The 17,546-nt window shown below is 40.0% G+C and overlaps 1 protein-coding gene across 2 annotated transcripts in view; it reads right to left on the bottom strand.

Annotated features, from left to right (window-relative positions):
- STIM2 (stromal interaction molecule 2) overlaps positions 1 to 15,283 on the bottom strand; it is a 169,594-nt gene extending 154,311 nt beyond the window's left edge. For both annotated transcript variants that reach the window (XM_032633345.1, XM_032633346.1), the window contains exon 1: positions 14,738 to 15,283. In XM_032633345.1, coding sequence (XP_032489236.1) covers positions 14,738 to 15,143 — 406 coding nt within the window. In that variant the 5' untranslated portion in view covers positions 15,144 to 15,283. The remainder of the gene's footprint in view (positions 1 to 14,737) is intronic.
- Between the last annotated feature and the right edge of the window lie 2,263 nt (positions 15,284 to 17,546).

Genomic DNA, 17,546 nt, shown 5'->3' with positions numbered 1-17,546 from the left:
CAGCTCCACGTAATACCAAATGGTGAAAATCTCTCAGAGATCTCCATCTCAACACCAACACCTGGCTTCACTCAACAACCAACAAGCTACAGTGCTGGACACCCTATGCCAAACAACTACCAAGACACGAACACAACCCCACGCATTAGCAGAGAGGCTGCCCAAAATCATAATAAGTCCACAGACACCCCAAAACACACCACCAGACGTGGACCTGCCTACCAGAAAGATCCAGCCTCATCCACCAGAACACAGGCACTAGTCCCCTCCACCAGGAAGCCTACACAACCCACTGAACCAACTTTAGCCACTGGGGACAGACACCAAAAACAACAGGAACTACAAACCTACAGCCTGCAAAAAGGAGACCCCAAACACAGTAAGATAAGTAAAATAAGAAGACAGAAAAACACATAGCAGATGAAGGAGCAAGATACAAATGAAGAGGAAATAGGCAATCTATCTGAAAAAGAATTCAGAATAATGATAGTAAAGATGATCCAAAATCTTGGAAATAGAATAGACAAAATGCGAGAAACATTTAACAAGGACCTAGAAGAACTAAAGATGAAACAAACAACGATGAACAACACAATAAATGAAATGAAAAATACTCTAGATGGGATCAACAGCAGAATAACTGATGCAGAAGAAAGGATAAGTGACCTGGAAGATAAAATAGTGGAAGTAACTACTGCAGAGCAGAATAAAGAAAAAAGAATGAAAAGAACTCAGGACAGTCTCAGAGACCCGTGGGACAATATTAAACGCACCAACATTTGAATTATAGGGGTTCCAGAAGAAGAACAGAAAAAGAAAGGGACTGAGAAAATATTTGAAGAGATTATAGTTGAAAACTTCACTAATATGGGAAAGGAGATAGTTCATCAAGTCCAGGAAGCACAGAGAGTCCCATACAGGATAAATCCAAGGAGAAACACATCAAGACACATATTAATCAAACTGTCAAAAATTAAATACAAAGAAAACATATTAAAAGCAGCAAGGGAAAAACACCAAATAACATACAAGGAATACCCATAAGGTTAACAGCTTATCTTTCAGCAGAAACTCTGCAAGACAGAAGGGACTGGCAGGACATATTTAAAGTGATGAAGGAGAGAAACCTACAACCAAGATTACTCTACCCAGCAAGGATCTCATTCAGCTTTGATGGAGACATTAAAACCTTTACAGACAAGCAAAAGCTGAGAGTTCAGCACCACCAAACCAGCTTTACAACAAATGCTAAAGGAACTTCTCTAGGAAAGAAACACAAGAGAAGGAAAAGACCAACAATAACAAACACAAAACAATTAAGAAAATGGGAATAGGAACATATATATCGATAATTACCTTAAATGTAAATGGACTAAATGCTCCGACCAAAAGACACAGATTGGCTGAATGGATACAAAAACAAGACCCATATATATGCTGTCTACAAGAGACCTACATCAGACCTAGAGACACATACAGACTGAAAGTAAGGGGATGGAAAAAGATATTCCATGCAAATGGAAATCAAAAGAAAGCTGGAGTAGCAATTCTCATATCAGACAAAATAGACGTTAAACTAAAGACTTTTAGAAGAGACAAAGGAGGACACTACATGATGATCAAGAGATCCATCCAGGAAGAAGATATAACAATTGTAAATAGTTATGCACCCAACATAGGAGCACCTCAATACATAAGGCAAATACTAACAGCCATAAAAGGGAAATCGACAGTAACACATTCATAGTAGGGGACTTTTAACACCTCACTTTCACCAATGGACAGATCATCCAAAATGAAAATAAATAAGGAAACACAAGCTTTAAATGATACATTAAACAAGATGGACTTAATTGATATTTATAGGACATTCCATCCAAAAACAACAGAATACACATTTTTCTCAAGTGCTCATGGAACATTCTCCGGGATAGATCATATCATGGGTCACAAATCAAGCCCTGGTAAATTTAAGAAAATTGAAATTGTATCAAGTATCTTTTCCAACCACAACACTATGAGACTAGATATCAATTACAGGAAAATATCTGTAAAAAATACAAACACATGGAGGTTAAACAATACACTACTTAATAACGAAGTAATCACTGAAGAAATCAAAGAGGAAATCAAAACACACCTAGAAACAAATGACAATGGAGACACGACGACCCAAAACCTATGGGACGCAGCAAAAGCAGTTCTAAGAGGGAATTTTATAGCAATACAATCCTACCTTAAGAAACAGGAAACATCTCAAATAAACAACCTAACTTGCACCTAAACCAATTAGAGAAAGAACAAAAAAAACCCAAAGTTAGCAGAAGGAAAGAAATCATAAAGATCAGATCAGAAATAAATGAAAAATAAATGAAGAAAAGGATAACAAAGATCAATAAACAAGAGAAGATAAACAAAATTGATAAACCATTAGCCAGACTCATCAAGAAAAAAAGGGAGAAGATTCAAATCAACAGAATTAGAAATGAAAAAGGAGAAGTAACAACTGACACTGCAGAAATACAAAAGATCATGAGAGATTACTACAAGCAACTCTATGCCAATAAAATGGACAACCTGGAAGAAATGGACAAATTCTTAGAAATGCACAACCTGCCAAGACTGAATCAGGAAGAAACAGAAAATATGAAGAGACCAATCACAAGCACTGAAATTGAAACTGTGATTAAAAATCTTCCAACAAACAAAAGCCCAGGACCAGATGGCTTCACAGGCGAATTCACAGGCAAACATTTAGAGAAGAGCTAACACCTATCCTTCTCAAACTCTTCCAAAATGTAGCAGAGGGAGGAACACTCCCAAACTAATTCTACGAGGCCACCATCACCCTGACACCAAAACCAGACAAGGATGTCATAAAGAAAGAAAACTACAGGCCAATATCACTGATGAACATAGATGCAAAAATCCTCAACAAAATACTAGCAAGCAGAATCCAACAGCACATTAAAAGGATCATAAACCACGATCAAGTGGGGTTTATTCCAGGACTTGCAAGGATTCTTCAATATACACAAATCAATCAATGTGATAAACCATATTAACAAATTGAAGGAGAAAAACCATATGGTCATCCCAATAGATTCAGAGAAAGCTTTCGACAAAATTCAGCACCCATTTATGATAAAAACCCTCCAGAAAGTAGGCACAGAGGGAACTTTCCTCAACATAATAAAGGCCATATACGACAAACCCACAGCCAACATCGTCCTCAGTGGTAAAAAACTGAAAGCATTTCCACTAAGATCAGGAACAAGACAAGGTTGCCCACTCTCACCACTCTTATTCAACATAGTTTTGGAAGTTTTAGCCACAGCAATCAGAGAAGAAAAGGAAATTAAAGGAATCCAAATCGGAAAAGAAGAAGTAAAGCTGTCACTGTTTCCAGATGACATGATACTATACACAGAGAATCCTAAAGATGCTACCAGAAAACTACTAGAGCTAATCAATGAATTTGGTAAAGTAGCAGGATACAAAATTAATGCAGAGAAATCTCTAGCATTCCTATACACTAATAATGAAAAATCTGAAAGTGAAATCAAGAAAACATTCCCATTTACCATTGCAACAAAAAGAATAAAATATCTAGGAATAAACCTACATAAGGAGACAAAAGACCTGTATGCAGAATTTTATAAGACACTGATGAAAGAAATTAGAGGTGATACAAATAGGGCTTCCCTGGTGGCGCAGTGGTTAAGAGTCCGCCTGCCGATGCAGGGGACACAGGTTTGTGCCCCAGTCCGGGAATATCCCACATGCCACGGAGCAGCTGGGCCAGTGAGCCATGGCCGCTCGGCCTGTGCATCCGGAGCCAGTGCTCAGCAACGGGAGAGGCCACAACAGTGAGAGACCCGTGTACTGCAAAAAAAAAAAAAAAAAAAAGTTGATACAAATAGATGGAGAGATATACCATGTTCTTGGATTGGAAGAATCAACATTGTGAAAATGACTCTACTAACCAAAGCAATCTACAGACTCAATGCAATCCCTATCAAACTACCACTGGCATTTTTCACAGAACTAGAACAAAAAATTTCACAATTTGTATGGAAACACAAAAGACCCCGAATAGCCAAAGCAATCTTGAGAACGAAAAACGGAGCTGGAGGAATCAGGCTCCCAGACTTCAGACTATACTACAAAGCTACAGTAATCAAGACAGTATGGTACTGGCACAAAAACAGAAATATAAATCAATGGAACAGGATAGAAAGCCCAGAGAGAAACCCACGTACATATGGTCACCTTATGTTTGATAAAGGAGGCAGGAATGTACAGTGGAGAAAGGACAGCCTCTTCAATAAGTGGTGCTGGGAAAACTGGACAGGTACATGTAAAAGTATGAAATTAGAACACTCCCTAACACCATACACAAAAATAAGCTCAAAATGGATTAAAGACCTAAATGTAAGGCCAGAAACTATCAAACTCTTAGAGGAAAACATAGACAAGAACACTCTATGACATAAATCACAGCAAGATCCTTTTTGACCCACGTCCTACAGAAATGGAAATAAAAACAAAAATAAACAAATGGGACCTAATGAAACTTCAAAGCTTTGGCACAGTAAAGGAAACCATAAAGAAGACCAGAAGACAACCCTCAGAATGGGAGAAACTATTTGCAAATGATGCAACTGACAAAGGATTAATCTCCAAAATTTACAAGCAGCTCATGCAGCTCAATAACAAAAAAAAACAAACCAATCCAAAAATGGGCAGAAGACCTAAATAGACATTTCTCCAAAGAAGATATACAGACTGCCAACAAACACATGAAAGAATGCTCAACATCACTCATCATGAGAGAAATGCAAATCAAAACTACAATGAGATATCATCTCACACCAGTCAGAATGGCCATCATTAAAAAATCTAGAAACACGGGGCTTCCCTGGTGGCGCAGTGGTTGACAGTCCACCTGCCGATGCAGGGGACACGGGTTCGTGCCCCAGTATGGGAAGATCCCACATGCCGCGGAGCCACTAGGCCCGTGAGCCATGGCCGCTGAGCCTGCACGTTCGGAGACTGTGCTCCACAACGGGAGAGGCCACAACAGTGAGAAGCCCGCGTACTGCAAAAAAAAAAATAATAATAAATCTAGAAACAATAAATGCTGGAGAGGGTGTGGAGAAAAGGGAACACTCTTGCACTGCTGGTGGGAATGTGAATTGGTACAGCCACTATGGAGAACAGTATGGAGATTCCTTAAAAAACTACAAATAGAACTACCATATGAACCAGCAATCCCACTACTGGGCATATACCCTAATTCAAACCATAATTCAAAAAGAGAAAACCATAATTCAAAAAGAGTCATGTACCAAAATGTTCATTGCAGCTCTATTTACAATAGCAGGAGATGGGGACAACCTAAGTGTCCATCATCGGATGAATGCATAAAGAAGATGTGGCACATATATACAATGGAATATTACTCAGCCATAAAAAGAAACGAAATTGAGTTATTTGTAGTGAGGTGGATGGACCTAGAGTCTGTCATATAGAGTGAAGTAAGTCAGAAAGAGAAAAACAAATATCGTATGCTAACACATATATCTGGAATCTAAGAAAAAAAAAATGTCATGACGAACCTAGGGGTAAGACAGGAATAAAGACACAGACCTACTAGAGAATGGACTTGAGGATATGGGGAGGGAGAAGGGTAAGGTGGGACAAAGTGAGAGAGTGGCATGGACATATATACACTACCAAACGTAAAACAGGTAGCTAGTGGGAAGCAGCCGCATAGCACAGGGAGATGAGCTCGGTGCTCTGTGAACACCTAGAGGGGTGGGATAGGCAGGGTGGGAGGGAGGGAGACGCAAGAGGGAAGAGATATGGGAACATATGTATATGTATAACTGATTCACTGTGTTATAATGCAGAAACTAACACACCATTGTAAAGCAATTATACTCCAATAAAGATGTAATAAAAAAAAGAATGGCTATCATCAAAAAGAACACAAATAACAAATGTTGGTGAGGACATAGAGAAAAGGGAACACTCGCACACTGTTGGTAGGAATGCAAACTGATGCAGCCACTGTGGACAACAGTATGGAGATTTCTCAAAAAACTAAAAACAGAACTACCGTATGACCCAGAAATTCCACTCCTGGGTACATCTCCAAAAAAAATAACACTAGTTTGAAAAGGTACATGCGCCCCAATATTCACAGCAGCATTATTTACAATTGCCAAGATATGGAAGGAATCTAAGTGTCCATCAACAGATGAATGGATAAAGAAGATGTGGTGTGTATGTATGCGTGTGTACACATACACATACACAAACACACACACAATGGAATACCACTCAGCCATAAAAAATGAAATTTTCCCATTTGTAACAACATGAATGGACTTGGAGGGTATTATGCTAAGTGAGATAAGTCAGAGAAAGACAAATACTGTATGATATCACTTATATGTGGAATTATAAAAAACAAAATTAGTGAATATAACAAAACAAGAAAGACTCACAGATATATAGCACTAGTGGTTACCAGTGGAGAGACGGAACGGGGAAGGGGCAAGATAGGGGTGGGGAATTAAGAGGTACAAACTATTATGTATAAAATAAGCTACAAGGATACACAGGGAGTACAGCCACTATTTTATAATAACTATAAATGGAGTATAACCTTTGAAAATTGTGAATCACTGTTGTACACCTGAAACATATATAATATTGTATATCATCTATACCTCAATTTTTTAAATGATATTTATACATTTTTAAAATTATATAATCCACTCTATAGCAATTTTCAAGTTTATATTGTTCTTGCAACAATAAAAATGTTCAATTTTTATATTCCCAGTTCTTTGCATCATTCTGACACAAAACAGTCACTAAAAAATGTTCAAAACTATATGCGTACACACACATTCACTGAAGTCTGACTTTCTCACTTTTAGCCTCTGGGTTTTTTAGCATCCATTTCGACCGACCTAGAACCAAGTACTGGATGCACACTGCAAGGTATATTTAAAAAAGCAAATTCAAGAAACAGCAAAGGATACCTGTACCACAGCTGGACAAAGATCTGGAGAAGCTTTTTTTTTAATTTGGTACACAGCAATACAGAAGAAAGAAATATCAAGGATTAACACAGTCTGAATGTTTGTGACAAAGCAGAAAGAACAGATGAAGATGACAGAGCAGGAAAAGAGAAAAAATTACATACTTGTCATTAATGGAAAAATTAAAAGATTTATTGCTGGAGACTAAGAGTAAAGAAGGGGAACTAAGATTATCTATTACTCAACATCACATATTTTTGAAAGGAAAGAAAAACAATAGTGCAAAGAAAACATGAGTGCAATAACATGGACCCGTACACTGTGCTGAATAGCAGGAAAAAATTTCAAGTAAGGATTTTAAAACCTTTTTCACTTATTGAGACTCACTTAAGAAACAAGTACGAATCACTTTCATTACTCTGGGGGTTTGTGATGAGGTTTCTTACTATTTTTTAATTACCTAAATAAGATACTCACTTCAAATATTTTCAAAATTTAAAAACCAGTTTTTACTTAATTCAGTAAAATCTTCTTTGACATTTTCAGTTCCATATAATGTCAAGTTTAGGAAAATCAAAGAGAGAGGTAGAGAAAGTGAAAATGACTAGAGGAAAAAGAGTAAGTTACAGATACCAAGGTGCAGGCACACAAAATATAAATTCATTTGCAAGAACACTGGGACAGATACAGGCACTTGAGTTCTGAAATGAACTAGTCCAAGTAAACTGTGTTTGTCATACTCTGGTTTCCTGGTCCTGGGGTGGGGTGGGGGGGTTACCACTATCTTAAGAAAACACTGAAAAGTCACTATTAAACATTCTAAAACTAATCTTAGCCTTAATCCTAAAGTTGTTTCACTTTAGACGAGATGGCTGATAAAGCCTAACAGAAAGGAAACTACTCTCAGGACTGCAGCCATGATGGTTGTGCAGTATCACCTCAAGGGCCAAATGAAATAAAGCCAAAAGTCAAATCAATCATTGGCTTGGGGTTCCCCACTCCCAATTTAGAACTTTCCTAGTAATGAAGTTCTCTGAGGAGGAAATAAATGTTCAGGTAGACTAGAGGAACACAGACTGAGGACACAGGCTTAGGGGAGAACCAACCTCAAATCTGCAACAATGAAACCAGTCAAGGAGAATCGTTACTGAAGGTAGGATTAGAAAGTGTCAAGACGGATTGAATATTTAATACCTACTAATATAAAGATCTAGAAGGATAAGGAAAGGAACAAATCATTTAGATTTGGCATTTGAAATCATCTACAGATCAAGTGTGAAATTCACACAATGAAATTCAAAAGTTAATTTTGAAACAAATAATATATCAGTACTTTGAGACACTGTTATTCAAATGGCAGCTGGGGGGGAGTTCAACCCTGACGCATTGTAATGTTAGTTCAATCTGGAAACAGTTATCCTTTGTTAAGGAATAAACATGCATTTTTAAATATGGAATACTAAAAAGTTTCATATAACAGTTTGTAAATCATCACATAAGTCCAATCATATAAAAACATAGTAATTTTTTAATTAAATAGGCACATTTGAAATAAAGACACTCTACAACAAAGTGTTCCTTCTTGCCTATTTTCAAGGACTTGTACCAATTTAAGTCATTTTACAAACTCTAGGAGTTTAAAGGTTTAAAGGCAATTTTTATTTTAGACTTTATATAAATAGATTCCTTTCTAATCTAACCATAAAGGAAATTTTATAAAATTTCCTCTAAACATTTTCATAGCCACTGTATCTTTTAAACTTTCAAGACCTCCACTTCTATATAGCTTACTAATTGGCCTCTTTATTTATCTCTCTTATCTCCTCACTTCCATCCACCTAGACTTAGCTTTTCAAACACTGAGGTCATGTCACTCCCATGTTTAAAAACCACAGGGCTTCTCAACCCCTGACAGGATAATAGATTTAGAACTCTAAGTTCATGAAAAAAACATTCTGAAAGGTCAAAATACCTTTTTAAGCCCTTCATTTGACCTTAAAATTTAAAGTAAACTTACATTTTCCATAACTTGTGCATGTTTAGTATTGTTAAATGTTTTAAATTACTATTAAATATTTAATGTTTGCTTTCAAAATAATCTAGTAAAATGAATATGCCAAGAAAATGTATCACAACTTTCCTGTGGCTTTCCATACTCCCCAGCACATGGCTGAGTACCCCAGTTTTAGATGTGCTGACATTTTGATACACAGGGAATAAACTAAGGAATATTAAAGCTCTTGATAATTTGGCCAAACCTTTCTCCTTGCATTTCTGCCACTCTACATACAACCTATGCTTCACTCTAAAGAAAACCAATAACTTATTCCTTATTCTTGCATACGCTTCCTCCTTGAAAGCCTTTTCACTCATCTCCACAACAAGCCCTATCTATACCTCAAGGTCCAGCTCAAAACCAACCCTCCTCCAAGTAATAGTCTCTAGTAGCCTTTCTTTCTCCAACATTTTTAGGTCTGTTATTGTTAATCACAGTCTATCTCATTATTATGTCTAGTTGTGTGTATAAGGAAGCATACAACATACCAGCTAAGAATCAAAGCTTTGGAATCAGAGAAACACAGGTCAACATCTGACTCTGCTACTTACTAAATGTAACCTTGGACAAGTTACTTAAGATCATCCTGCATCAGTTTCCTCATCTCTTACATGAAAAAAGCAAATATCTAACAGAATTAATCTCACAATCAAAAACAGTGATGTATATAAAGCACTTAGCACAATACTGACTGCCAGTAATAGTTTAATAAATATACCTATTATTCCCAATAGGCAGACCCATGTCTTAGTCTCTTTTGTATTTTTTCCCATTCGTACTACATGGTATTAGGCATAGGCATATGCTTAATAATTGCTTGGTTGATGAAATCTGATCAATTCAGAAGTAATCTCCTAGGTAGGTCTTAATAAGGTAAGGTCCAAATTCTGGTGAATATCAAAAATGGCTTGCTAATCATATTATTAGGTGGTAATTTTAACATTAGCTTAATGAGTTCAAACTTTAGCTACCCTATACACAAATATAGATCTCCATGCATCATTCCGAAAATGTTCCACACTGCATTATTATCAATGAGTAGGGTAATATCCAAAATACTTGATACAGTTACTCAAAAGTCTAAATTAATCTAAAAACATTAGCATGTATCCAATCACAAAGCAAGCCTTTAGCAAATTAAAGAATTCCTGTGTGGATCCTATTGTTAAAATTAAACTAAATCCTGAACCCACTTTTCCAGCTGGCCCTCTGAGTTTTTCCTGTGTCAGGGGATTCCCAACAGAGACCACTCAGTTCTGCCACAGCATTCTCAAAAAGAGTACCAAGGGATGCAATGTTTCCAGACCAATAAGATTACTACGAATTCTTAAATGGTCAGAATAGACTAGATCAAAAGGGATACGAGTATGTTCTTTAATTCTGTAGTCAGCAACAGGAAAAAGAAAAAAACAACCTAGAGCAATGACCAAAGACTAGTAAAAAAAAAAGGGACTGGTATGGGACTTCCCAGTCAGTCCAGTGGTTAAGACTTTGCTTTCCAATACAGGGGGTACAGATTCGATCCCTGGTCAGGGAGCTAAAATCCCACATGCCTCGTAGCCAAAAAACCAAAACATAAGACAGAAGCAAGGGCTTCCCTGGTGGTGAGGTGGTTGGGAGTCCGCCTGCCGGTGCAGGGGACATGGGTTCGTGCCCCGGTCTGGGAGGATCCCACATGCCGCGGAGCAGCTGGGCCCGTGAGCCACGGCCGCTGAGCCTGCGCTCCGCGGCGGGAGAGGCCACAGCAGTGAGAGGCCCTCGTACCGCAAAAAAATAAAAAAAAAAAAAAAAAACAGAAGCAATGTTGTAACAAATTCAATAAAGACTTTCAAAATGGTCCACATAAAAAAAAAAAATTTTTTTTTTTTAAATGAAAGGAACTGGTAAATGATAACTATGGGAAAGGAAAAAAAAAGGATACAGCAGAAGACCTAGCCATCAAAAGGCAGCTTCAGGAAATCCTAAGCTAAATTCAAAAAGAGTAACTTCACAAAAGGAGGAAAAACATTTTCTAACACTATGTGAAGTACACTATGAATTTAACTATTGTCACAATGAAAACATTAACACATGCAAATTCACAAAATATTACTCAAAGTAACATGTATATGTATATATATAACATATATGACAAAATATACATATTTTGTCAGAATAAATGTGTTCTATAAACATGCGATATATTTATGTATGTGTGTATGTCTATTGTATACATGTGTGCCCTTTCATAAGCTATTTCTCAGGAACCATATCTGGATGAGATCAATCACTGCCTACTGGGATCAATTCATTGACTCTGAACCTGTTAGGCAAAAAAGAAAAAAAAAAGTGATGTTTTGAATTATTCAAACACTGCTTTAGATTATAATCAACAAGCACTCAATCACCAATTCCTAACTTGCTTTAAATTTCAATCACTTTGAAAGTAAGAACCCTAAATATAAATGTATTGTTATTATTAAATTATTATTAAAATGTTATATATCAATATATACACACACATATATATATATAACTTAAGCCCTTACTACACAGCACTGTAAATAGTTAATGGTTTCACCTTATCAAAACATTTGCACACACTGAATCCTGAAAAGGTAATATAAAAAAAGAAAAGGAAATATAAACCAATATTCTTATGACAACGGGCCTGTTTATTTTGATGTGACATAGTCTCTCTCTTTAAAAGAACACCTGCTTGCTCAAAACTAAGCATGCAGTAGATGATTTAAAGGCAATTTATTCTTAAAATACACTAAACCTCTAAAGTAAAACCCTTGAGAGGCAAACTTCAATGGAAAAGACTGTTTTCTAGATTTTATTAGTAAGAGGCAAACTCTTATGAAGTTCCTCAAGGTAAGTATTTAAAATACTAATCTGAAGAGAAAAAGAGAAGATAAAGTGACTTTGGTTGTCATTTTCAGAGCTATTAAGAATTCACAGTTAAATGACATCTTTAATACAGAGACAGCAATTCTCTCAAAATTCTTACAAGAATTTTCAACATTCACATGAAGCTCAGTTTCATTACTAAAACTCTCTATTCCATTTCTATCCATTAACACTGCCTAGATTATGATAACACAGTATTTTTTAAGTTCAGTCTATGGTTCTACTTCCTGAAGTGTACAACAGCAATAATTAATTATGTTCTGGGTTTAGCACAACATTTACAAATGGAAACCACAAAAGAAAGCACTATTCATACAATCAGAATAGGAAGGAGCCCCATACTGACCATATAATTCAAAGAAATTTTCAGTATGCTCTAACTTTGTGGACTGTATTTACATAAACTTATTAAAAGGACCCAATTTAATTTGTATACTGTGTAATTTGATTATCTTAAATTTCAAGTGATTTACATAATTCAAAAAATCAATATTCAGGCTTCCCTGGTGGCGCAGTGGTTAAGAATCCGCCTGCCAATGCAAGGGACACGGGTTCGAGCCCTGGTCCAGGAAGATCCCACATGCCACGGAGCAACTAAGCCCGTGCGCCACAACTACTGAGCCTGTGCTCTAGAGCCCGCGAGCCACAACTACTGAAGCCCGTGCACCTAGAGCCCGTGCTCCACAACAAGTGAAGCCACCACAATGAGAAGCCCGCACACCGCAACTCACCGCAACTAGAGAAAGGCCCGTGAGCACAAAGAAGACCCAACGCAGCCAAAAATAAAAATAAATAAATATATTTTAAAAAATCAATATTCTAACAAAGGGAAAGAATATTAAGAATATTAAAAATAAATTCCAGGGTCAATATTATTTTAGTAAACTTATTTTAAAGCACTACAGCACAAACTAATTTTGTGTGATATATCAGACTTTTCATCCAATGAGAATCACCTTTCCTTTTTCACAATACCATAAATAACTCAGAGGAATTTAAATCTTCAAAAGGAAGGATTATAAACAGCTTATTAAAATAAAATTCGATCTTAAGTAATTTTCTTGACCTAATCTACACGATATACAACATACTGTTAGTGGTTAATACTACATTTTCCGAATCATGTGCCCTTTTAGCAACTACATATTGATAAAACACTAGCCAATTATTTATTAACCAAACTTTTCTGCTCAAGAAACCAAGAGCCACACTCCTATAGCTTCTAGAAACCCAAGTAATTCTGCTTCCCTTCGTGCATGAGGCATTAAACCTTCACATTATAGTTTTATCTTGCTACTTTCCCAATAATCACTATAAGACTACTGAAGCATAAAGCTATCCAATCTAACCTCTCACTCAAACTCTATTACACTCCTAATACTGATCATTCTGTAATCGTTTTATCAAAATTACCCAGCTATAAGTCTGATGTTTCAATTTCCACTTAAAGGGCTTAATATACTAAAGGGTAAAGCAAGCTAAATATTCCTACCATTATGTTCCATACACTACAACTTCCAAAGAGCTTGGAAAGTTTACCAACACCCTCCTCTCTAGAATAGTAAACATCCTGTCATTGAACCCAGTGAATAGCTGCTTTGCTCTAAAGAATAGACCTCCTGAGCTCCACTCACAGCAGCTGTTAGTAACTTTCAAACGCCTGTTGGACTATCACTTTGGTTAAATTAATGATGGGTCATCTTGTTCCACTTTACTTTTTCCTTTTTAGTCTTGCAATTATGCAGAAAATCTACAAAGTACTTTTAAAAATAAAGTACAAAAAAAAAAGCTTACTTTAAACTCCACTACTTTTCCAAAAGAAATCATTTCAAGATCCTTACATCATTACTTAAACCACAACCTATCAGTAGTACATGACAATGGAAAGCTTTAAAAGGATTCAATTTTCTACCTCACCTCGCCAGTTTTCAATAATTTCAAGAACGTTCCATATTTTTAAAAAGTGCTGTTGCAGTCTATCAGAACTGTGCTGCTCAAATACGAGCACCGAATATCCTTCACTTGGTAAATTTTCGGTATATTCCTGGTAACCTGCTCAGCTTTCTGCACCTTTGCACCCAGTGATGCTCCCACCAGCAAATACTATCTATCCATCCTTTATAACGGTCTTCTCCCCACTCCTCAAAAAGTCCACATTAGACTTAGAGGTTTCCGCAAACTAATAAGGAACCACTAAATACCACTAGGTATTATGACTCTCAAAGAATCCTCTCCAGCAGCCTCCCCTGGGACATTGTGCTCAGCGGGTCTCTGAACCTGTGAGACTCGCTGCCAGCTGCCTTTGCAACAGCAGCACCAAAGGCGGACTCAGTACCGCATTGCTGCTGCTGACTTCTTCTAGCAGCTTCAAAAAAAAAAAAAAAAAACATCAGTCCAGTACCCTGCAGACCCTGCTGGCTCTTCTGCAGCACGGAAGAGAAACCACCGCATTGCTCAGCGTGGAACACCGGAGAGCAGACTTAAGGGCGGGGAAGCGACTGCCGTCGAGAGGCTTTGACGAGGGCGGGGTATCAAGGAGGAGAGGGAAGGCGTCCGAAGTGCAGCGCCCATGCAGCTGCCAGGGCGCTGGCGTCTGGGCACCCGGCTGGGCATCGTGCACTGACGAGGGCCGTCGAATAGCAGGCGCCGGGCAGGAGGCGCGGGCCCCTCCCTGGGATGGGGGTCCCGCAGTGCCCGGCCGAGCCCCGCCCGCCGCCCTCCCGGCCCTCACCTGTCATGAGCGCCGGGCTGTCGCCCCCCGCCGCGGCGGGAGAAGAGGCGGCCACCGCGGCAGAGCCCGCCGTCCGCCGTCCGCGGAGGTGCCTGGGCACCAGCTCGCATCCGTCCGCCGCGCCTGCCACCAGCAGCCCGAGGACCAGCAGCGCAGCCCAGCGCCGCCGCCGCAGCCAGCCTGAGGCCGGGCCGGGCGTCGTGGCGGGATGAGGACGCGGAGGAGGAGCGGGGGGAAAGCGCGGCGGCGCCCCGGCCGCCAGCCACTCGCCCGCTTCGCGAGGCGCCGCCGCCTCCTGCGACTCCTCGGGCCGCCCCCGCCGCCTCAGACGCGAGCTCCTGTCGGGCTCCAGCCTGGTCCCGTCGGCACCGGCGGCCTCTGGAGCTCGGGTCCCGGCTGCGTTCATTGGTTTCGGTTATTTAAAAAAAAGGTGAGGAGCAAAAAGGTACGTCGTCTTCAGGCCGCGCGCGACACTCGCGCTGCTGCGGCAGCAAGACTGGGATCCGCTGCTCTGGCGCCTCCAAACACCAGTCCCAACGTCCGCGCCGCCGCCGCCGCCGCCGCCGCCGCCGCCGCCGCCGCCGCCGCCGCCGCCGCGGCGCATCCCCCCGCCCCCTCCGGCCCGCGCCCGTCGTAGTACCACGCTCGGCCCGGACGCCTCCTCCCCTCACACATTCGCTCGCATACCAATCCCCCGCCTCCTTCAGCCCCTCCACTGCGCAGGCGCGACGGGGCTGTATTGGGCCTGCGCGGCACCCGAGCCCCGCCCCCGGGGGCGTTCCGGGTAGGATGAGAGCCGTGGGGTGGTTTCCAAGGCTTTCGCTGAGCGGCGAAGATAGGGGGTGGGGAGGAAGGCGGACATGCCCCCTTCCCCCATTCACGTCCCCCTCCCCCATTCACGCCCCCACCGCGATTGAGGCGGCGGGGGCGGGGGAGCGGGAAGCGGAACCAAGGGGACGGGGAGAAGAGTACGGACATCCGAAGTCGTTTGGGCGACTTTTAACCGTGCAGATGGCAGCAAAAATAATTGCATGGGTCCGAAAACCTTGTAATCGGAAACAGCGGCGTCTCCAGAATTTCGGTATAGGTGGGGCTTACAAGAGGCTAGCAGTATGGAAGTGGAGGTCATAGCGTTTTACTTACTTAGCAAAGACTTAAAGCTCTTGCTAAGTGCTAGTGTGCCAGGCAATGTCCTAAGCGCTTTACAGATTTACACATTGTAACTCTAAAAGTTAGGTGGTGATATCGTTTTCATCCCCATTTTACAAAAGAGGAAACTAAGGCTAAGAAACGTTGTTATTTGCCCCCAGTTTCCACAGCTAAAGAATGGGAGACGGTGCCAGATTTAGCGCCACTGAATGTAAATATTGAAAAGGATTTGGTCTAGTCTTTATGTTCAGACATTACCTGAACTCATCACCTCCCTAACCGCACCCCACCCTAAGGGGTCTTTGCTGTCAGCTGAATAGGTTGACAGAAAAACGGTGTTTCAGATTTCATTTGGCTTCACGTACCTCAAAAGAAGCACGCCACACACACACACACACACACACACACACACACACACACACACACACACACACATTCTCTCTCCAGAGGCACAAAGTTGTTTTGCAGATAGAGTTCTTAAGCACAAAGGTCCTGTTTGTTATTGGGTTTCTGTTGTTGGGTTAGGGTTTTGATTTGGTTTTTTATTGGTTTGTCTTCTCAAGTCAAGAAGATACTCAAATTACACAATCTCCCAAATAATTTCTTAGGCAGTCTGACCAACATAACCATGAATGTCACTGACTGTGGAAAGACAGATGCACACTTCAGAAAAGAACTAAGAATTTCTTTGAGGCTAATCAATCTATCAACAATGAATTCTTGACAGACTTCTTGGGGACACGGTGTTTAGGTGGCAATTCTTTATAAGGCATCAGGGAGATTATATTTCCCCTGCTGAAAGGCACAGCAATCAAGTCACATATTTGCTGAATGTCCTCCAAAAGGAGATAATTGTACTAGAGGGCCAGAAAAATATAAAGAAATAGCAGGCTTGTTTTCTGCTCTCCAGAAGGCAACATTTCATTCAACATTAGCTGAGTGCCTAGCATGTGCCAGGCAGAGTACTTAGTAGTGGGGATTCAAGGGGGTATAAGAGAGACACTTGGAAAAGTCAAGTCAGTTCAGAGATTTAAGACGGAGAACACCGTCCCTGCGTGGGGAATCTTACAATCTTGCTTAGAAGATAAAATTTACACCCATTAAACAATTAGAGGCTAATACAAGGTAGTAGTTAATCAGTTGTTAAATTGGGCAGAGCAAGCTGTTACTGCTGTTTCAATAGCAGTATGAAACCACGAACAAATTAACAAATCACTGGGTCCAAGCTTCTTTAAACAAAGATGATATGGGCTTTTTTTCTTTTCTTTTAAAGATAGATGTTGGCACTGAGATGGTACTGGATTGGGGCTTATGATTGTTTATTCTTCTCACTACTGGAGCCACAAAGGAGTCACACAGGTAGAAGAACCTGCAAGCACTAAAGAGACCTCTCTCAGGCAGGCCAGGGTTCAGCAAAACATCCTCCATCTCGTATCATCTTTGTCACGGGTACCAAAGTTTCCGGCTGTTAAACGGGTGGCCAGAATGCATCTTCTTGCTGAACAGAGGAATAGTTATCACTGTGCATCGAGCAGAAATCTAGGTGCAGAAAAGAGAAAGTCCATTGCTTTGGAAGACAAGCCTATCTCTAGAATTACAGATGCTACAATTTGCAAGCCAAACGTAAAGACAAGGCTCCAGTTGAAGCAATCGCTTCCTT

The sequence above is a fragment of the Phocoena sinus genome, chromosome 5 (assembly GCF_008692025.1).
Source record: "Phocoena sinus isolate mPhoSin1 chromosome 5, mPhoSin1.pri, whole genome shotgun sequence".
In the NCBI taxonomy this organism is placed as follows: domain Eukaryota; kingdom Metazoa; phylum Chordata; class Mammalia; order Artiodactyla; family Phocoenidae; genus Phocoena; species Phocoena sinus.
The sequence above is the reverse complement of the archived record's forward strand: the minus strand, read 5'-3'. Positions and strand labels throughout refer to the sequence as shown.